At 35.0% G+C, this 23,148-nt stretch overlaps 1 protein-coding gene across 2 annotated transcripts in view; it reads left to right on the top strand.

The window, feature by feature from the left end:
• The window catches only part of TBC1D22A (TBC1 domain family member 22A), a 159,356-nt gene extending 137,155 nt beyond the window's left edge, over positions 1 to 22,201 (top strand). Inside the window, exon 13 of one of the 2 annotated variants that reach the window (XM_027639754.1) lies at positions 19,087 to 22,201. In XM_027639754.1, coding sequence (XP_027495555.1) covers positions 19,087 to 19,215 — 129 coding nt within the window. In that variant the 3' untranslated portion in view covers positions 19,216 to 22,201. Of the gene's footprint in view, positions 1 to 2,907; positions 3,101 to 19,086 lie in introns of those variants that run through there. The other variant, XM_027639755.1, reaches the window with a different exon arrangement.
• The last annotated feature ends 947 nt before the right edge of the window (positions 22,202 to 23,148 follow it).

Below are 23,148 nucleotides of genomic sequence, written 5' to 3'. Positions count from 1 at the left end.
TCTTTCTTTGGGACAGAGTTATTTGACTCCCGAGAGAATCCCAAGCCCTTGCCTTTATGTGCAACTCTGTTCTTATTATTTGAGTTTAAGGAATTTACTGTCATAGATTTGAATACAGTTTGTTTGTGTTGTTTGGTTTGTTTTTTTCTGTGGGAAATGTATCCTTGTGATTGTAATAGGAAGATAACTTTAACTCTTGGTTAGTAATGAATTTTATCCTTTTACTGTAACTGAGCATAACCTAGAATGCTTTTTTATTTTACTTACAGTTATTCTGTAAAATCATACTATGTGTTCTGTATATTCTTGCCAATAATTGATTGGTGTTAAACCTTTCAATTACTACCCATTTTGCATAGTGACTAATTAGCAGAGCAACCTAAAAAAAGGGTATTACCAATATATCACTTGTTTCCGGACCAAGGGACCAGTTTCTTCACAATCAGAATTTCTTGAAGAAGGAAATAGGAAAGATTACAAAATAGAGAGGACATGGAGAGTTACCTGAAAGTAGAACTTCAGAGATCATTCCAGTAATAATGACACAGTAATAATTTCTGTCTTGAACTCTGAGTACCATAAAAACACTAGGATCCTAATTCTTCCGTCTTATAAAGCTGACTACCTAGTGTTGCATATCTGCAAAGTTCTGCAGTTTACAAAAGTCTTTATTTCATTATACTCCCTGAAAATTGCATATTTTGAATGTAATTAGATTGAACCCATTAACCTTATGGTGTAATTGGTCAGCTATTCCTATATGCCCCAGGAGTTAATTCTCAATATTTAATGGAGATTGCCTGGTGAAATTTGTGCTAGATGAAGTGCTTTTTTCATTTTCATTAATGTTGTTGTTGTTTTAGTTGCAGGAAAATATTTAATATGGCTGTATGTCCCTTCTGTGATTGTTTTTGTTGAGACTTGTCCTTGCAGAATGAACTGCCACCCAGATGTAGCAACAAAAATTAATAGCAAATGCAAATTTTGAGTGAATGAGACTGGCCTGGACTGAATGTAGTGTAATGATTGCTGTTTTAAAGGAGGTCTCTTTTTGAACAGTGTTACGGAAACTCTAATTTTTGGGTCCAGATATTCTGATGTGATCCTAAAGCATTCACACATAAGGTATTTAATGATGGATAACAACTTATTCCTGAGCTGAAGAGCAGTACTTGAAGCTTCACACGTGCTTGCTTGCATATATATAAAGTCTATATATCTCAGGTGAAATTAATTCTAGTGATAAAGAACCATTACAAGATTCAGATGTAGTCACACAGAACTCTATTTCAATGATTATACAAACATACAGGCATGTTTTACCAAATAAGAGATTTAGCTGTTACTCACATGAGGGTAAACAGAGTTGCTAAAGATGCACTGTAAGAACTACAAAAATCCAAACCGCAGTATTCCTGAAGATATAAAGAAGACATATGGCTAAATACAGACTGTTTGGATGAAAAAAAAATAAAAACTCTCATTACAGTCTCAATATAACTGTTATCCTCACATGATTAATAGCTAAATCTTTTATTTGGCAAAACATACCTGTATGTTTGTATAATCATTGAAATAGAGTTCTGTGTGACTACATCTGAAACTTGTAATGGTTCTTTATCACTAGAATTAATTTCACCTGAGATATATAGACTTTATATATTTTAATACAGGCGAGCAAATGTTGTTTCCTCTTAACATGTAGTTCTCCATCTGCTTTGGTTCTGACCAAAATGAAGTCTCCCATCACAAAGTAGTGTGATAGTAGCATAAATATAATGTAGTAGCGGCATGAATCAGCAGTGGACTGTTGTGGCTTTCCAAATCCTTACCGCAACTTTGCTATCTCAACAGAATGTTAGAAAGTAAATGAGGTAGGATTAGGATTGAAGTGGTTCCAGTCATCGTAAGTAGCCTGACTTTATGCTTCACTGGGGCTGAAAGGATGCTGTTTCAGCCTTCAGTCCTATCTCAGTCTTGCCGAGTGTGTTATCGTTTCCCTTGTGGCAGCACGATCACTCACCAGTAAGTGAGACACTGTAGGTCATGCATGTGAAACTGTAATGAAAAAATTTGTCATTTTATTGCCTTTATTTATGTTTCTTTAGAAAGAAATTCAATTAAAATGATTTTGGATATTTTTGGCTATCTGGATAGTCTTGAATATTTATTTTTGCCTCCATGCAGATTTTGAATACTGAATTAATTTTTTTTAATATATCTACAGCTGTATCACAACTCTTGCTATTAATGGGCTTGTTCTCTTTGTGGGTAGAGTATCCAAAGCTTTTCCTAGTTTTCTGGAAGACTGTAAATAGGGAAGCTCCAACATATCAGAGGACAATAATATAAAGAGACTGTGGTTTTACAGTGACCACAGTGTGTCCAGCTAACAATAGTAATAAGAGTTATTAATATTATCTGCAAAAATAATTCTATGTTAATTTTCCTCTATGGATTTTAATGGCAATCTTGTAACATGTAAGTGCTTCCTGTATCTGTGAATTTTTGTTTATCTATCTCAGAAGACACTGTGGGAAGAAAATAATATGTTCACAAAGATAGTAAAGATATAGTTTTAATTATAAGTATTAAATTCTATCAGCTATACTTAGTATCTCTCTAATAATTATTAATCTATCTACTTATCCAATTTCTTTACTATCAGTTAAGATCATATGAAACTTTTTTTTCCTCCCCAGGATCATTCCTAACAGCTTCATTTCTATCTTTACTTTTGAAAAGTGAACTGACATTGATACATGCAAGTGTGCAAAATAATAATTTCATGCTGTGGTTTATTTTTTTCTATACATTTAAATAGCTTTTAACAGTATCAACAGAAATACAACACAGCATTGTACCAGGAAGACTAAAAAAATATTTTTTTTGTTAGTTGTGTTCCAGAGGAGGTTTATCTGGTGAGCGTCTGTGGAAGTCAGTGACTGGCATGATGCTATTCAGCATTTCCACTAACAAAATAGCAGATAATGAAAATGTATGGATGACACAGATTTACCATTCTGATAAAGTGAGGAGAACAGAGCAGTTACATAAACAAATCGTGGCTCACTTGTTCAGTTGACCTCTTCAGGCAAGCCTTATTTTGATATAGTCAAATGAAAAATCTTTGCAAATAAAGGAGAATCGGAATAGGTTATACCTCTGGAGTGTGAGACTGTACCCTGAGATGTGAAAGAGATCCATAGGATTGGCAATACTGACAACTCTCTTGATATGAGCTCCCAGAGTGATGCTGTGACACCTGGGAATGATTGGATCCTTGAATTAATGAACCTAAGAGCTTATTTTGCCTTTTGTTGGTTTTCTTTCTTTGGCAATATTGCATCCAGTTTTGATATCTTATGTCAAAGACATAGACAGGACTCAGATAGAATGACTGAAGTATTAGAAATATTTAATTTGTCAAAAAGAAAACCAATAGGTGAATTGATTAATATTGAGGAATTTGATATGAGAAAAATCCTAAGACACTAACAAAGTAAGTTATGAATTTCTGCTGCTCTTAAAGATTTCAAATTGATGTTCTTCCTGGAATTAAAAAAAAAATGTTTAGATTTAGTTCCTATTATCCACACAAGAGGTCAGACCAGGATAAATAATGATCTTTCCTGGCAGTATCATCTATGACTCTAGGAACCAGCCCCAAATTTGTGTTGTGCATCTGACAAATAATACTGCCACTGACATACATGGTTGCTATCATGTATAGGTACGGAAAACATCTGAGGCTGTCATAGTTGTTGAAACAATTAGAGAATGATTTGGCCTTAGAGCATAATTTTGAAATGACAGTCATCATTCTAAAACATGCATAATGTTTTTACCTTTACACAAATGCCTCCTAAACATTCTGGTATCTAGTAATTTTTAGTTATCCTTACCAACTGAGAAGAACACAGTGTTAGAACAACACTGCTGTGGTAAAAGATGTCTAAAATTGTGATTCTCTGTAAAGCCTAGTAGCAGAGGAAAAGCGCTATTTTCTTTTAAAAAAGCGCTATTTTCTTTTAAAAAGGGTCAATAGTTGTTGAGTACTTGCTGCCTTTGCTCCGTATTATTTTGAATTTTTGTCACCAAGTACGATAACATTATTGAACTCTAGAAGCGGGTTCATTTTGTTCTGTCTATGAGTTGTGTCCTTCCTTGTTGTGGAAGCCTATATGAAATAAAAAGAAATATATGTATGTTTTCTGTTCAAAGCTCTACAGCTCTGAGGATGCTGGGGCTAAACTCCTTACAGATCCCGCAGTGCGTTTAGCGGGCTGGGAGGGACACATTGTAGAATTGGGGTCCCCCCCAATCTTCACGTGTTGTCAAGAATTGTGTTTGGTCTGACTCGTGCTAAAAGAAGGGAAGGATGTGATGCCGAGTGTGTATAATCTGGAGAGATTTCCTGTAAGCCTTTCTTTATGGCTTGTACTTCACAGAGCTGCTGTTACTATCCAGGTTATAAATCAAATCTTCCACACAATGAAAATCTGATTTTATTGTCCTATAAGTTTCTAGAAAAAGCATTTTCTGATTCCTGTAAGGTGTTTTTCTCTCATCAACAAATATTTTTATTTATTTTCAGTAAATACCAATGAGAATTTCTGCATTTTCTCCATTTCAATATAAAAGTATGTTCTTGAACAAAGAAAGAATTCTTGTTTGTCATGAGCAATTTAAGTGACCTGCTAAACTAAATGCACTGGCAGGGCTTCCATTTAGTTAGTAATTCAGAGCTGTCACTGAAGACATCTCTCTACAAAGAAAACTGTTTTCTTTCCATGTTATTTCTTCAGCAGAAACTGCTGCATAACGATGTCAGTTATTTGCCTTATCAGTGTGTAACCCGGGAGAAGACTAAAATCACAGGAGCCTGTACACTTGACAACCAAACTCAATCAAAACTACTGATAAGAGAACAAAGAGTAACTAGAAGCTTTTGGAGTATGAGCTGAATAATAGGATGGAATGACATATGCCCTTCTTTGAGACAAGCAGATGGAGGAGGATTAATTTTCTTTCTTTCAATTTTCTGTTCTCTCTTATGGTTTCCTAAATGCTGGTGCATGTAGATTTTGCTATCTTACAACAAAATTGTCTTATTGCAACTAAAAGACAGTAAGAATAACAAGAACTGAAATGCCTATTGTTTTGTCATCTACTTGTAAACAACTCAGATTTAAATTTTTTTCAGAAATGCCATTATAGCAGATTTACTATTGCTGTTGCAGCCTCCTAGTTAGCTCTTTCAGTTGCCATAAAGAGTGAAGTCTTTGCAAATGACAGTTCATTTGCTCTCTGTAGTGTTTTTTTGCATTAGATATCCCTTTGCAAATATAGTAAGAGCTCCCATTTATCCCATCCTAATTCATTTTCTTCACAGTAGCATTTTCTTGCTGTTAGCTGAGCAAATTACTGTAGTTGCATCCACTCCTCAGGAGCTGATTCACTAAAGCTTTGTGTTAACTTTTTTTTCCTCACAATTCTTACACATCTTGCTTAGTTTCAGGTGCTGATCCACATAGGTCAGCTGGTTAAACAGGGGCACCTGAAATCCTTAATAGCTGTTGTTCTCTACCACATCCTTTCTTAAATATTGCCATCCCTGAGGAAAGATGATGGAGCATAGGATGGAGCTGCTTTGTAATTGCCAGCTCACAGGCAAGCCTATTAAAGTGAACTGAAATTGCCAGCAGTAATATACCTCTGAAAGATATATTTCATGGAGCTGACGTCTTTACTCTCTTCTGTGAGAAAAGGCCACATCTTCCAAGCTGTGCTACAGTTTCCTTTCTAGGAGATTATTGTGATAAATACAGGAATTCTTCTTCTCATCTACCTTCTAAGGAAGAGATGAGGGATGTCATCACCATTGGTGATGACACTTGTGTTATACACTTATGTTATAAACACTTATGTTATACCACATAATGCATCACTGAAGTGTTTATCCATTAGAATTGTTGGTACAGTTTTGGCCATACCCTTAAACACCTTTTGATCACATTTATTTATTTAAAAACAATGGCATTTTATTCATTATAAAAGAAATAATTTTGTTGAAAGTCCAATTCTCCAAAGAAAATGAATTTGAGTATAATGTTGTCCTTCAAGCCCATTTGGTTTATGTGTGGTTTTGATTCTTTGGATAACCCCTTTAGATAGATTTTTTGAGGCTTTTCTCTGAATCTCTGAAGGCAACAAACCTTTTCTTAATGCAATTTGAATTTTTACAAAACCCATGGGTGTAAGAACCCAACACCAGGGAGAAATACTGCAAAGTATTATTCATATTTAGTTTATGTAATACTAATTGTCACATGATAAAACTGTTGTTATGAAAACAGGATTTCTCCCTCTGTATTTCCCTGGTATTAGTAATATTTGTCCTTATGTAGTGGGAGAATTAAGGACTTTGGCTTGCTTGATCTTTGATGACTGATTGGGAGCTGCTGTGCAATTGTCAGTGTTCCTCTGCCAAACTGCTCTGTTGGTATTGATACCATGACAGAGTCCACTGCTTTCAACATGCAGATTCTTTTGAAGTTTTAAAGTGTAAACTTGTTATTTCCTTATGTGCATGGACCAGGATTGCCAAGAAGAGGTACTCATGGCCCAAGCGCTTTTAGGACTTTATTTTGGAAATCTTGAAGATGAGCAGTCAGAAAAGATTAACCTACCCCATTGTCACCCACTGTACTGAAAAGACATTTAGTTCTCTCATGTTTGTGTCTGGAGGCTGTTCTGTCATAGATAAGCAAAGAATAAACCCTGCATTCAGCTGTTGGTTTGCAAACTCATAGTTTCTATGAACATAGAGGTATTTATCATCTTATATAAAAATTTGATCTCAAATTCTGACTGGTCAAAGTTAAGTTGTAGATTTCTAGTTTTGTCAGTATAGTGATACGTAAGTAAGTCAATTAAATATTATATAAAGAAAATGTGATAGTATTTTAATTGTCTTAGAAGTCCAGGACCTTAGGATATTTGTGCATACCTCAGGGCTTCTCTTTAGAGTTATTATTTTCCTGTGGTCCCAGTAATATATTCTTTGTCTGTGTGCTTTTGAAAAATGGCATCTCTCTGGGACTTGCATGAGAATTATGTGTTTGGATTTTATGTAATTTCTTTAGAATTGTGTTTAACAGCAGTAGACTGGGAAATGAAAAGCTAGTCCTAGCAGAGAGTATTAAAAGAATGTTGTTTATTTAACCTTGTGAAGCAAAAAGCTTGAGAGGGAATATGATTATCTTCCTGAATGCATTTGTATTGCTTTTTAATGAGGGTAAAGATTTAAGTCATAACATAATTTTGGTGAAAGATCAAAAGTATATAAATTATTTCACTTTGATTTATAAACCACTAGATAAAGGGAAGCACTTTTTATGTAAAATGTCAGGAAGTAAAGAGCAGTATATATTTTCTGACAAAGCTCAATAAATTTATGTTATTGTGTGATACACTAAGATTAATCCTGGTTTGGGTTTTTTGTTGTCCCCAAACAAATTAAAAGATGTCTTGAGCATAGTTGTTAATCATGTTTCTTGCATGGTATTTATTCTGTTTTAGAATATTTTCATTCTTATCTAATAGCGTGGAATTGAATTATATTGTGTTAATATGAATTGGTGCTTCAGTCTGATTGTCTATGGATGCACTTTTGGAATTTCTCTCTGAACGAAGCAATCTATAACATGTATTTTTCTGTTAAGGAATCAAGGAGTGGATAGAAATCTGTGGGGATGTTGTTGGTTTTGTATGTTGGGAAAACTTGTGCAGCTTGGGTGATCCCGTCTTGTACTCTTGTACCTTTGTGCTATGCTCACCAAGGAAGCTTAAAGGATTTCTTAATGTGAACAGTCGTGTTCTCCTCAGAGATTAAAGAATTTTTTGATTACGTCTTATTGATTTTTGCAAGGCTTCTCAGGTTAACTTGGAAATTTTCAGTTGTCAGATTCCCTGCCAATGTAGAGACCTAAGACTTGGGCAGGTTCTTTATCTGTCCTTTCCTTTAGCTGGAATATCTTCATGAAGGTGCTTTGGCTCTTCTCTTCCACTGGCAAGTCGTTTCTTCTCTGTATTGTTGTCCTTAAGACTGTAGAGGTGCACAAAAGCTTTACAGGCTTTGACATGGCAAGTGGGGATTGGTTGTTTATTATACAGAACAAAGCACCAATATATGGTTTGATATGGTGGTGATTGAGCAATGTAATGGAAATGGCCTCTTTCAATCCTATATCCCTGGGGTACTGACAGTATTCCATTTGAAGTAGTTTAGGACTACTTGTTTTACTTCTAAAAATATGCTAGTTTAAGTAGCCACTGCATTGTGGACTGTTTATTGGTTGTAAAAGTTTTATATCTGAGATAGTACTATTTAGCTTACATATACGGCCAATTTTGCATCAGCCATCCTTAATAGATGGTTTCTCTAAAACAAGATGAGATTTTACACAGACAATTTTACAGTGTGAAGTACCTTTTTGTCAAAACATACTAATTAGTTTAAGTCCAAAATACATAAAATTTTTGTACACTCTCATCCTTGTGGTTCATTATATTCTATTGGTATTTTATGATTTTCTTTCTAGTTTTTTTTTTTTTTTTTTTTGCTGAGCTTTAGCTATTCATACCACAGTGTTAAAATCTAAGTCGTTGTAGATAAGGAAATGAAATATGTGTGAATTTGTTGCTGTAAAAACTGTTCCGTTTAAAATGCATTGCCAGATTATGGTCAGGAAAACCAAACCAAGAAGAGTGGGTAGCATATGGACTTTATGGAGAGGCAGAATTGTAAATTTTCTCTTGGAATCTGCTGTACAAATATTTTGATCTTGCTTGACTGCAGAAAAAAATAGAATGCAGTAACTTACTCATTGGCAAGTCATTTCAGAAATTACATTCTGCTGTAATAGATGCAGTCTTAATTGGTACAGTACAATCTATGTTTGGATGGGTTTTGTTTGGATTTTCTTTTAATAGAATGACCACTGATCTTCGTGACTATTTTATGCTCTGGATAGTTGCATCTGTTTTTGTTTATTTGTTGTGTTTTACATGGAACTAATGGCAAGTGATACACCTGGGCTTTTTAAATTATTGTTATGATTTATATTTTGGTTCATAAGAAGTACACATATCTCCAAATACCATCAATACAACAATATTTCATAAAACAATATGGCAAAAAATTATAATCACAGTGGTTCAGGGCCATTCTGATCTGAGCTGTAGCAACTGGAGTACTGTGAAACCTTTCCGGATGCTTCCTGGGATATTCAGTTTTCATATGAGATATGTAAAATGGAAGCAAGGTTTTTCTAGTTTAAATGTGAGAAAGGGCCTCAGACTGGTTTTGTTTGTCTGATTTAAGTATGAATTTAGATAAGTGTGCAAGTATCTTAGAATCATCGAATGGTTTTGGATGGAAGGGACCTTAAAGACCATCTAGCTCTATGCCCCCTGCCATGGACAGGGAACTTTCCACTAGAGCCCCATCCATCCTGGCCTTGAACACTTCTAGGGATAGGGCATCCACAGCTTCTCTTGGCAACCTGTTCCAGTGCCTCACCACCTTCACAGTAAAGAATTTCTTCTGAATATCTAATCTAAGCCTACCCTCCTTCAGATTTAGGTCGCTCCCCCTTGTTCTATTACTACATGCCCTTGTAAAAGTCCCTCTCCAGACGTCTTGTAGCCCCCTTGATGTACTGGAAGGTGCTCTAAGGTTTCTCCAGAGCCTTCTCTTCTGCAAACTGAACAACTCCAACTCTCTCAGCCTGTCATCATAGGAGAGGTGCTCCAGCCCTGTAATCAACTTAGTGGCTCTCCCCTGGACTCATTCCAACAAGTCTGTATCCTTCCTGTGCTGGAAACTCCAGACCTGGAGGCACTGCTCCAGGTGGGGTCTCAGGAGAACAGAGTAGAGTGGCAGAATGACCTTCCTTTAACCTGCTGGCCACCTTTTTTTGGTGCAGCCCATGATGTGTTTGGCTTTCTGTGCTACAAGCATACATTGCCACTTTTTGTGCAAGTGTTCGTTGAGCTTTTTGCCTACGAACGCCCCCAAGTCTTTCTCCCCAGGGCTGCTCTCAATCCATTCTCCTCCCATCCTGTTCTTGTGCTTGGAACTGCCCTGACCTGGGTACTTTTGAAAGATGTCTTCTTTCTTGAATATTGAATATTCTGTATCAGTACCTTAACTTCTATTTCACATGCATGTAATTTTGAAGCATTTTGAGACAGTTCAGCATAAAAAGGTATTACAAAAATAAGATGTTTGTTTATAGAGTTGAACAGAATCTTCTACTTTCTGTGGCAATGCTTGCTTTGATTTTAACTCTTTAACCTTGTACACACTTGAGATAATAATGTGTGGATAGTAAGTTTAGTTAAGAAAAAGATCTAGCATGCAAATTTGTTTCTTGTTGTAGGCATGGAGATTACTCGTGAGTTTGGTTTTGTTTACATTTGAGAGCAAGTACCTAAGACTACCTATAACACCAGCTAAGATGTGGTCTTACAATGTGCTTTTTAATCATATTAATTTATATATTTTCATACTCTTGTAAATGAAGACGTAAATCTTCTCTTCAGCTAAGTGAGCACAGCTTCTCTGACGTAGTCCTTTAGAACCACATATTTTATGATTAGCAATTAAGGTTGCTAATGACTTGTGTAAGAGATCCATAGTGGATGAAACACGACTTTAATTGCTGGTTTAGTATGCTGAGTCGAGGAATCTTCTTCAATAGTCATGAAAAGAAAAACATGAAAGGGAAATGATAGGACCATCAACTTTCCATAAGCTTTCATTTTCAGGATGTCAAGGTGTGTTTCTATGAAGTTGTTGTTAGGAATATAAAATTAATTATAAGAATAGCATACTTCTTTTTGCTTTAATAAGATTAATGAGAGATTGATCAGTTGAAATGAATATGTGTATTTGAATTGAAGAATATATATATTTGAATCAAAGGATAAAAAAATATATACTTGTTATACTATGTTAGCTGTTAGCAGAAGGAATTAACCTTTAAACTATTTAGATTTTTTTTAAGTAATCATTTTAAGATGCAATAAGTCTAGCTTGAATTCTGAATAACATTTTTACTCTGTAGTTAGATTCCTACTGTTCTGTAGTTCTGTATGCTGTGCTCTGTTGGCTGAGATTTCATGGTGTATGAGGGAAAGGTCAAAATTAAAATGTATAAGACTGATTGAAATAATTAATAACCCTTTCAAGAAATTCCAGATGCATAATTTAAGTAATGCACAATAAAGGAAGGGGGTTTTGGGGTTTTTTTTTTTGTCTAAACTGTCATGGACAGGATGTGAACTTTCCCATTCAAGGTGGGAGTTCTTGAGTGACACTGATTTGAGACTGACCAAGAACATCTGTCTCCTAAATCCTTCAGACTGTGTCCACTGCAGGCTTCAACAGTCCTGCCACTTGGCAGAGATAAACCAGGGTTTCCCCATCTTGTGCTTGTCAAAGTTTAGGTTCATCCATAGTCTTCGAAGTTACAAGAACAAGGAGGGCATTGTTGCATCCAGTATCCAAAATGGACTGTTCTGTGCTGTCAGCCATATCTGCCTACACTGAATGAGGGAGGACATAGCTTTCCATGCTCAGGAAACAGTGCAGACAGTCAGCTATACCACTGAGGGATCCAGGTCCACTAACACCTCTTAACTTGTATCTGCAGGAAAAATTTCTTAAGCTGCAGTAGGTGACCTATTCCTGCTATCTCTTTAATATTAGATTTTGAAATCTTAGTATTCTCAATTACAGCTGTGTCCAACAGGAAAGACGTGTTTTCTCTGACTCCAAGACATAGGTAATTAATAAGATACACAGTACTCCAGAAGTACAGCTCATCATTTGCAACTCCATGTAGCAGGTTAGGACAGCTGGAGAAGAAGTGGCAGCAGTACAGGGAATATTGCTGAGCACATTGAAAGAGGAGAAACAGTACTCAAGAAAGAAAAGAGAGCTTGTCTCCGAGGTAGAGCCCTATTCATTTGGTGCACTGTGGTATCAAAAGCGAGGGGCAGAGAGAAGGGATAAGCAGCTCTAAGACAGCTGAACAAGGTCAACTGGGCTCTTCAGCGTGTGCTGGACCTGTGCCTTGGTGTCACAGCCAGTGTGGTTGTTACTGCTTTGATACCGGGGGGGGATTTGGACTGAGCTTGGCTGAATCCCAGAGCAGCAGGTATCCTTTGTCCTGAATATCTGGGAAGAGGATGAGAGGTTAACACAGCACAGCACATTACCAGCCTGGTCACTGCAGCCCTTACAGGGTCTGAGCCACACTGTAGCTCTGCACATCTGTCTGTCGGCTTCATAGCGTGGGGGAAGGGACCAAGGCCACGGAGAAGATACACTCTTCGCCCTAGCCATCCATCTAACTCTTTCCTTTCACTCTTAACAAACCCAAATAGAATCATGTGAAAAAGAATGTTATAAAGGAAATGGGAAAGGAATTAAAGAATTCCCATATTACGGATTTCTTTTGCCTGCATAGTTACATCTGGTTGCAAAAAAAATTTTGAATCATTTTCCGGCACTGTTCATATTTAGCACAGTATTGTGCAATTTCCCATAAAATCATAAAAACATCTAGAATTTTTTTGTATGATGCGTTTGGTTTGTTTCTCTATTATATTATCTAAAAAGATAAATAGGCTTTTTTTCCTGAGAATAATTGATTTCCTCTTTAGCTTGTCTCAGTAATTATTCTAAATAAATTTTAGTGGAATTTCAACTCATTAGTTCTTTAAAAAGTAGGTGCTAAGTTCTAGAATTTCAAGCACAACTTTTGAAGGTACAAATAACTGTCGTAAAGGAGCCATTTAATCAAATTACCAGCATAAATTTTGCAGTGTTTTATATGTCTGCGTAATGTGTAAACAGATACCGCTCCTGTTAAAAATATAGTTGTTAGCAATTCCTTATGAAATAATGAAAGAGTATATATAAATTTAATTTACCTTTCATTTACTTATATGTAGTTCTAAAGTATAATATTGAAAAGTTTATGCTCATAGAATATAGTAAGATTGCAGGTTCTGCCTATCAGTACAAAATAGGACTGTGGTAGACCAGAGGTACTCAGACTATAATTACATTGCAGTTAGCAGCAGGAAGGCTTAACAACTCTCGTAGAAAAATAGTGCATTTTAGGACTGCCTTTATTTGTTAATTTAATAGACTGGTTCTCAGTTTTGACATTAAAAACTAACTCTGTTAATGTCCTCGGTATGTTCAAGTTTAATTTTAACTTTAGTTATTGCCATTTTATATTATCTAGAAATAAAAACACTATTACTGGTTTTTATGATCTGTTAAGTATCTTCTATTAAAAAAAAACACCTGCAGTTGAACTTTGACATAATTCACACAGACAAAAAGTCTGAACTGAATCTTCAAAGTAAATATATTGCTTTGATTATCACAGAAGATACCCTCATGCTCTACTCATTAGAATAACATTATGTTGTATTAACTATCAACATGTTATTTGTTCTATAATTGGTTTCGATATTCCTTCCTTCGAGATCCACAGGGTAGGGATGACAATAAATAGCATAACTACAGATAGCCATTGCCAAATAACCAATATTATTGCCCAATCTTATGCTAAAACCTCTATTGATTAAAGGGTTTATAGCAGACTTCAGACTCTAAGGAGATTTGCTAATGAACCAGATTTCAAAACTCGATAAAATTTTCTTTCTTTGCTTCTGGGTTTGGGGTTTCTAAAGATTCTTTTAATAGGCTGAGATTTCACTGGGTTGCAATCTCAATGAGGAGAAAGAGGGTGATAACTTTGTAATAATCATTAAATTGTATTTTGTGAAGTTTTATTAGCATTCAGTTTTGATTTAGTTTACAAGGAGCAGACCTTGACCTTTTTGATTTTAGAGGGAAGTAAGGAATATACTGATTGATAAGGGCTTTGGAAACCACCTTTTTGAGCTATGTGGTAGTCTGGTCATATTTTAGATGTGCGTATTGGATCTTGTGGGATAACATTTTTTTCCCTCAAGAATAATTCTGGCTCTGATAAGAGCCATTGCTTAACAGGCAGTACTACTCCTAGATCTTACTGTTGGGGTGTTTAAAACATAGATCTCATACTTTAATTTCTCTTATGGCTAAAGGTGCTTTTATACCACAGCACTTCCAGCATGTTTACCACTGTCTTGTCCTGACTACATGGTGAATAGGATAGTTCTAGAATACATGTTAATTATCAAAGGAAAATTAGATTCTCCACAGCTGCTTCTAAGTGTTTAAAAATACTTTATTGTCTACCTTATAGTTGAGCATGCCATATATAAAATGTTTTAGCATATTTTAATGTGTTTTACAAACACACGTATGTAAAGTATCATGTAAATTCAAGTGCAGTTAAAGTATATATATCTATAAAAGAAGGGGGTTTTGTTTCAAATGAATTTCAAATGTGCTGAAGAATTATTTAAGAACTGTGCTTTAAATATATAGTGTATAGTTTACATTCAGATCTTTTGCCATATTAAAAAGTCAGTTTGATATATATATTTTTAATTTATTCATAGTCTGATCCAGCAACTCTGCTACACCAGCCTGCTATATTCTTTAATTCCAAATAAAAAATACATTCTTCTACTTAATAGCAAACATACCTTTATTGTTTCTTGAAATGGTCCAAATGAGTATTGTTTCAGAGCAGCTGTGGTCAGTCAAGACTGAGGCAAGAAGATAATCAGACTGTTCTCCCATTCTCTACAATGTTCAGGTTTTTACCACGTTGAAAACACTCATTTTTCTTTAAGTTTTAACAGAGGTAAAGTAAACAGGAATTAAAAGTAGGAGTGGGGTGATTGTGTTGGTTGGTTTGTTGGTTGGTTTTTTTAATTTAACAAAGTTATTCCATAGATGAGGAATTACCTGCTGCTTGTACATACCTCAGATACCTGTGACTTCCCCAGTCAGGAGAAAATCTGCCACTGCTTGACTTTCAAGGAGGAGAGGGAGGTTGGAGATGCCTTTCCAGGGTGTGGCATGAGAGGGCAAGCAGGACATAGAGACTGAGCTGAAGTTGTACTGGCAGGCTGGGCTGTGCAGCTGTGCCCTAGTTCAAGAGATTAATACGGCTATTCCGCTCAGTAAGAGTCCAAGAAACCCGGGCCCTCCATCCGCCAAATACAAAGGATATAATTTTGAGCATATTTTTTTGTTGATAGAGCCAAAATATAAACAAACATTGGACTGGGATTTTTGAAACCCTAGCTTTGATATGTACTGGCTGCCCTGATTCCTCAACCAGGTGGCATCACAATATCATTTAAATTAAGGAGAAAATAGAATTCTTTCAGGAATATTTTGCAAATACCACTTTTCAGACTCACTTTTCTTGTTCTAAAACAGACCAGGCAGTTTATCACCAATGAGTTTTTAATGATAAATACTAATTCATATTATGATTCATCATATTTCAGAGTGTCTCATATTTTAATTCTGATGTGGATAAGAAAATTAATTTAAGCACTTGGCATGGATACCTAATTTGCACATGCAATCTAGTAGTTCCTGCTTTATCTATTGGTGAAAAAGTAAGAATAATAATTAAAAATAAATCAGTAGACTCCAGTCACCTGTAGTAATCTTTGCTCTTTTTAACTGTAAAATGCTGAATTGAGCAGTTTTAGACAAGCTTGTTGTGTGGTCCTGTAAATATTAAGTAGTTGATGCATGTATGTTTCTTCAAATCTGAAGATTGTTTGTTTGGCAGTTTGTGTTTGTTTGTTTGTGGAAGTTTCCTTGTTTCCAAAAAATGTGCCATACTCAAACAGCCGTAAATGCAGCATGATTGTCTTTAGCAGTTATAGAAAATAAAATTTTCTTATTGAAAAAAATATCAAATTTTCTTTAGTAAGGTTTTTGCCAAGTTTTACTTTATTTTTAACAAGATATAAGTTTTATTTCTATCTGAGCAAGCTTTAAAGCTCTGTAATAGATCACAGGAGAATAAACCTTATCTTTAGACAATCGCACAAGTAGTATATTTTTGACCAGTTACTTCATGTGGATTTATAACACATATTCTCTAGTCAATATCAGTCTTATAGTTTGATCTTTTGCCTTGGTGACAGTGGAAAAATGCCCAGTCAAACAGAAATGCACTTGGACAGTCAATGGATTACTCTGTCATTTATTTATATATTCAATTCTGATGAAAATTATTAATAAATTTGAAATTAGTGGTAGAAGTATTAAACTAGTCCTATTTCAGATTTGAGCTGCAGGTGAAATTTCATATGATGGGATATTGAAGCTATAGTCTTTGCACGTTCAGTGAAGAGCATAAGGTTAAATGCTTCTGGTTTTCCAGCTGTAAGCCTGAAGCACCTGATTTCTCCTGCTGTTGCGTTGTGTTTCCTAGGAGGAAAATCATGTGTTTTGTGTGTTTTTCCATGTGTCCTTTCCAAACAAACCTTTATAACTTATTATAGAAAACATGGTTGGTTCAGTAAGATAATGTTCCTTTGGTGCTTTGGAGAAGTAAATGTAACAAAATTAATATGAGTGACTGTTATTTTAGTTGTTTTTTAGTCATTGAGCAGTCAGATGATTGAAAAATCAACTGCTATGTAGATGGTTTTAAGAAAATAAACTGTATTTTTGTAATAATCCTTTTATATGCATATCCAGTGTGATTGCCTTACTGTCAAAACTGAATTTATGAACAGAATTCATTCATCTACAAGAATTATCTGTGTTGCACAAATGTGTAGCAACATTTACTGGTTTGAAAAACATGTACAGTTACCAGAGAAACAATCAGTGTAGTGGACCAAATGTGTAAGCAACATAGATTCTTGCATTCTAGTCTCATTCTCAAGCATTTCAGCCTTCCTTCCATAGCTGTTGAGTAGCTTAGTAGTACCTTCTGTACAGGCAGGTGAGGGCTGTGTCACCAGTGGGATGGTGTTCTACAAAGTACAAGGGCTGAGGTCTGGTAGAAGGCTCAGGGTTCTCCAGCAGCTGGAGAATTGGTTTGGGCCAAATTAATTTGACTAGTAGCCCAAAGGAAAACCAAAGCACTGCTCCAGCAATATGAATCATTTGTAGAATTTGCACCAGAAGTCTGACCCAGAGAAATCTTGGGACTGCAAACAATACGAGGCAATTTCACAAAGCTCGCTGAATTAATGGCTGTGTTGTAGAGCTGCTTGAAAGTTACTTATGTAAAAGGAGGAAAGAACTTTCAGGGAGGTAGGCATTTATCATCCCTCCACACAACTTTCCTGCTTTACATGACTAATTTATTAATTACAGTTATCAGCGTAATTGTCAAATAAGTACATAGAAATAAAAGAAAAAAGAGTGGGATTTTGACAGTTATACAATACTTTATTAAAAATATGTTCTCTCAAGTGTAATATAGACATTCTCATGCTAACTATTGTATTACTACTTATTATTCATAATTAAATATAGGGTACTGCTCAACTTCTATCCTTTCTCTTTTCATATTACAAGAACCAGTATAGCAAGACTAAAACTCAAAATAATTTTCTCACAAACACAAAAAAATCATTTGATGTTAATATCTGCTCCTCGCTGTTTCCTAAAATCACTGAATCCTTGCTAAGGACTCCTGCAGCTGTCTTCTGTGAAAGCAGGTGCAGAGGAGGGAGAAGAGGGAACAAGGAAAATAAGACTCTTATGAAGAATAATTTCCCTGGGTACTTGTACATGATACTGTAGGATTCTGATTTATAGCGAGATAATGGCTGTGGTTTTAATTGCATTCCTGCTTGCTTATTTCTGATCTTTAGAATAAACCTTACCAAACATATTCATGCATAAATATACATATGCATATCCTCACAAATACATATGCATATGTATACAAATGTGCACAAATTGTCTGTGTTTTTTCTGCAAAAATAGAGCACACAGAAGATACAAGCATGCTTAACAACTGCATTTACTCCTAAGATTGCCTTATACCTCCCATCATAAAAATCCGCATTCATTTTGTTTTGATTCACCCAAAACTTCCCTTTTGCTGCTTTGCCACAGATTATCAAAACAATTAAGAGCATAAGACGGGTTCTCCGGGTGATCTGTTCTTTGGGAAGTTTAAAACACGGACTTCAAATTTAATCTAGAGTGGCTTTTGCATCACGCTTGAGGATTTGTGACTTTTCGTGTCACCATGTTTTTTAAAAGAACAAACTTAACTTCCTCAGTTTGGTCAAATTATGAGCCTTATAAAAATTGCCATTTGCGTGAACTCAGGAGAGAATTTGTGGTAGTTGATATTCCAAAGAGGCCTCTCAGGGCTGGCAGGTTTCAGCATATCATGAGTATTTGAAGCTTTGTGCAGCTCTGGATCATGGTGGATTCTGGTGTATGTTCATCAGAACTGAACATACAGGCACTGTCCCAGTGAGCTCCTTGTTACCTCTATTTTTGGGCTTAGGCTGCTTGGAAGTGAATTTTGCCTAAACCTAATACAAGAGAGGGGAAAAACTGACCCACAGGAAAGTATTTTGGGACAAGAAACCACCAAAGAGTGGGAAACCAGGGCTAAGAATTGAAGTGGGAGTTGACTGCAACTGACTGAAACAATAATTTATTTCATAATTTTTCATGTATAAATAGAGAAGTATCTTTATCTTTGCATCACTGTGAGGAAGTCCCAGACTTAGCAAGAATCCATAATTTTGAAAATGTATCCAATTGTATAACTCCATGCCCTGGAGCATAACAATAATTTGGATAGACAACAACACAGATGCAATATTTTTCTAAAAAAAAAATTATCTAGCAAATAACCATAGTGCAGCTACAATTAATAGCAAGTTTCTGAACTGAAGGGTCAAATAGCAAGTATCTGTAAAAATTACAGGAAAATCACACTAATGGGATCTCAGGTTTGTTTGGGATACAGAGGTACTACATGAGTTATTGCTTATAAATAATCATTGTATAAGTAATATATTTCTATTACACTACTTGCTACTTGAAAAAATGTATTTATTTCTTTTTTTTTTTCTCTCTTCATCTAGGAGTTGTTGATATTTTTACAAAATTTGCCCACAGGACGATGGGGAAATGAAGACATCAGTGTACTCCTAGCAGAGGCCTACAGACTGAAGTTTGCATTTGCAGACGCCCCCAATCATTACAAGAAATGACTATAAAGAGAGAGAAATCATTAAATCCATCATGTTCTGCAATATTAAGGCATCAGTTGTTCTGGTTGTGCTTTCAGCTCATTGCTCTTTCGTTTGAAGTAAGATGACCATTAAAATTCTGTTAGAATTTGCAGAATGAGAACAGAATACCAAAGAAATGGACAAAGCAGGATATCAAGCACTGAATGAACTTAAAAGTGAATTTTTTGCTCAGAAAAATAAGTTCAGAAGTCTTATCATGTAATTTTCTTCTTTTTTCCCCTTCTCTAAATAGGAGAATTGCGGTCTGTCTATCTAATTTATGTTTAGTTTGAGTAGAATAAAAGAACTTTTCGTGATCATAAAGACCATAAGAGACAGCAAGGCCTATGTTTTGAGGTCTTCTATAACTCAGAAGACAGTGATATTAGCACATCATCTGTTGGTTTTCAATGGAATTAGGTTATAATACTTCAATAATATAAGAATATAGAAGCATGCAATGGAAATTGGTGAATATTTCTAAACATTTCTCAGTCTTGAAGTCCTGAATGCTGTAGAAGCTTTTTAACCATACAAAGGAGTTACTTAAAGCTGAAGACTCATTTATTACAATAAAATAAATCCCTCTCAATATGTTTTGGAGTGTTATAAAATATTGAATTAAATAGAAGGCATGGTCTTGTCAAAGTAATTAACGTTCTTCTTTCAATGCCTTTCAATTTTTCAGCATGAAAGTTCACTTTTAAGAAATGTATTAAGAAACTTGGTTTACAAAGCAAGACGTATTTTTATCTCAGTTGTTGCCTTATTCTCCATTTCTAGCATGTTAGAAAAGGAAAATTATTATATCTTTCCAAAGCTTATTTGTTAAATAATTTAATACCTTTTTTCCTGAATATTTGGAGGAAGTGAGAAGCTAGTTCCCAATAACATTAACAGTAACTATATACTCAGATCATTAGCAGAACAAAAATCCTCTATGAGTTTATAGATTAAAATTAATGTTTCTTCATATAACCATGGGATACTGAATAATTTCTTAGAACTTACATAATTTAAGTGCACTATTTTTTTTCAAGAAGTATTTTCTGTTAAGAATTCTGATTTTGCTCTGTTAGATGTAAATAACTCATATTAATTTGTGCCTACCATACACTTATAGGTTATTAAGGGTGAGAGGTGCAATAAGCAATATACTAGAAGTTCAGACTTATTATTCAGTTTGGTTCTTGAGTTGCACAGCCTTGCACAAAAATGTAGTGCACTTTTAAGTTTGGGAAATAAAAAACCTTCAAGAGATTTTGTCTTATGACTTGTTATTGGAAGATTATTTTCAACTTCTTAAAAATATGTAGATACCTCTTTTGAAGAAAGCTTTCTAAATGTGTTAGTTACATTACTTGCTTTAGGGGCCTTAGTTCTTGACACTGACTTTATAATAATTAGGTATTTCAAGGTAAATAAAGTAAAATACGTTTTTACCAACATGTGATTATGAGACCTATATTTTAAAAATATACAAAGGTTTTGGTAGAAGAGAAAAAATGACTTATTTCAGAAGCAGGCATGCTTGATCACTAGGGTGCATTTCTTTTCTACTGGTGTCAGCTGGTGGTTTCAGTTGCAGTGGATGCAAGGTCGGGCCTCCTGGATGGCTGCATTTGTACCTGGAGTGAGTAGTGGATCTGTGCTTCTTGAGTGTCTGTATATTGTTTTCTGTAACTTCAGTTCATGGTCTAATGTATCAAAATTTATGTTTACAAAGAATGTCATATTGTGCCTAACAGTATCTACCAGTAACAGAATAAAAGAAACATGAAATTTATGACCTTTTGCTTTAAACTTAGTCTCTACAATGATTTGTTAATATAAATGCATATTATTGTAATGAGAGAAGACACACAGCACTAAATGTTGTAAGGGTTTTCTATAATTAACTCTTTTCTATTAAGACATTATTTAGGTAGTTACTTGTAACATGGAAAGTTGACCCAAAGTTGTCTGCTGTGTCAGATGCTCCTGCATAACATTTTTGGGACTGGATATATAAAATTTCCTTCACTGGGTCCACATAAGTTGTCTGCCATGTCTTCCAAATTCAACAGGTACCTCTTACTTCCCTTGGAAGAAAGTATTACCATTAGAGGTCACATTTACTGTTGTGTCTGTGTCAGAAGTTGAATATTGTACTTGAGCACATTGCTTTTTAAGGATAGTGGGAAGTTTCCTAATATAATAGCAATGTTTATTTATGTAGATATAGACTTTTCTGGAAAATAAGATATATAAATAACATTTATATATCTATACAGATAGGAGTAGCTTTCAGTAAATAGAAGGCCAACATTTATGTAAAATCTCAAATTTTTATTAAAAAAACACGACTTACACTTAACAGTTTTACATCTCAGGAAAAATATCATTCCAAACAAAGTACTGCATAGAAAAGGAAAAAACATTTTCATTATTACATCCAAAGTACTTCCTTTTTTCAAAATTCAAGATTCTGAATATTATAAAATTCCTTTGTAATATGTATTTTCTTATGAAGGAGGCATCTTGGCACATCATTAGTGAAACCAGGCAGTAATCTCCTAGAACTCATGTGAAATATTGAAATTACAGTGTCTAAAATGCGTGTTAAATAATTTCTGTAATAAAAATTTAAACTAGAATGTACAATATAAAAAAAATTATGACTACAGAATTTGAAAAATGTAAATAATAAATTAGTTAACTGTGTAAATACAGTACATGGAGTAGAATAGATATGTAAGTTGAAATCTTATGTAACTCTGTAATATGTTTTAAGAATTAGTTGCATTATTTTTTGGTGCGGTTCCTTATGGAAAGGCCTGGTAATTTGTTTTTAACTTCAGAACTACGGAATAGAAGTATCTGAATTTCCATTGTGTGCTTCTGACAAATATTACCACTGAGGCACTGGTTAAAACTGTAAAACTGATGAAAGATGAGGAAATAAACGCATATTTATGAAATGCTATATAGAGTGGAAAGCTTTTGTTTATTGTTTTCATCAAGCACATCACATACTACATCAAAACATGGGTTTGGTGTGTTTCTGTTTTACAGTCTTAAAAGCCTTTGTAACAAAAGCAAATGCATTAACAGAACCTGGGTTCTCAGCTACAGTTCTGCAACTCTGTTCCCAGAGTAGGTTTTGCAGCTCAGTAATACAAGCAAATTCCAAGGGTGTGTCTCTGCATATACCATGTCCGTACAGGTGCTGAGCATTTTCTGCAAAAAGCAGATGAATTTGATACCATAGCAGAATTAAACTGAAGAGAAGGTGGAGCAACTCAGAGCAAAGTAAATAGAGGAGGTACAGAATTGTTTACAGCTCTGAGGTGCAGGAGAAGAGGAAACTTCAGCTTATAGGGAGGAAACAGTAACAGGTAGTGAGTGATAGGGTCAATAAGATCTAGAAACTTAAGTAGATTAACAGTCAGGGAGAGATGTTCTGCATAGGAAGCTGAGATCCCTTATCTCAAGGAAACTAGTGGGAGGCTTCCAATAATCCAGTGTGTCTGGTGAGAAAATATACAAGGAAGGCAAAAATAATAACTTCTCTCTTTAAAAGTCCACACAGTATTCAGGGGAAAAGAGAGATAGGGATGCAACAGCCAATCTTTGTGTTATGTGCTTGAGTGACGACGAATTGTAATCATGCTGGTTTCTCACCTTGAATGAAATTTGTGTTTCGTCATCTGCAATAATCTTCTGAAGATCCTGAATAAAATCAGCAATGGGAGATCTTTCAAATTATTTTTTTCAAAAGCAGAAGAGATCAAGAAGGTGGAGTAAAGGCCCAGGATCTGACAAGGTATGTGCTGGCAGACAAAGCTGAAAGCTATTTGTTGATTTTCTTGTGCAAAAGCAGTCCTGGATAACTGATATCCTGGGCAGATGGAGGACTTTCCATGGATATAA

This window comes from Corapipo altera, unplaced genomic scaffold, assembly GCF_003945725.1.
Source record: "Corapipo altera isolate COAL_440 unplaced genomic scaffold, ASM394572v1 1b, whole genome shotgun sequence".
NCBI classification, from domain to species: domain Eukaryota; kingdom Metazoa; phylum Chordata; class Aves; order Passeriformes; family Pipridae; genus Corapipo; species Corapipo altera.
This window is presented reverse-complemented; position numbering and strand designations above follow the sequence as displayed.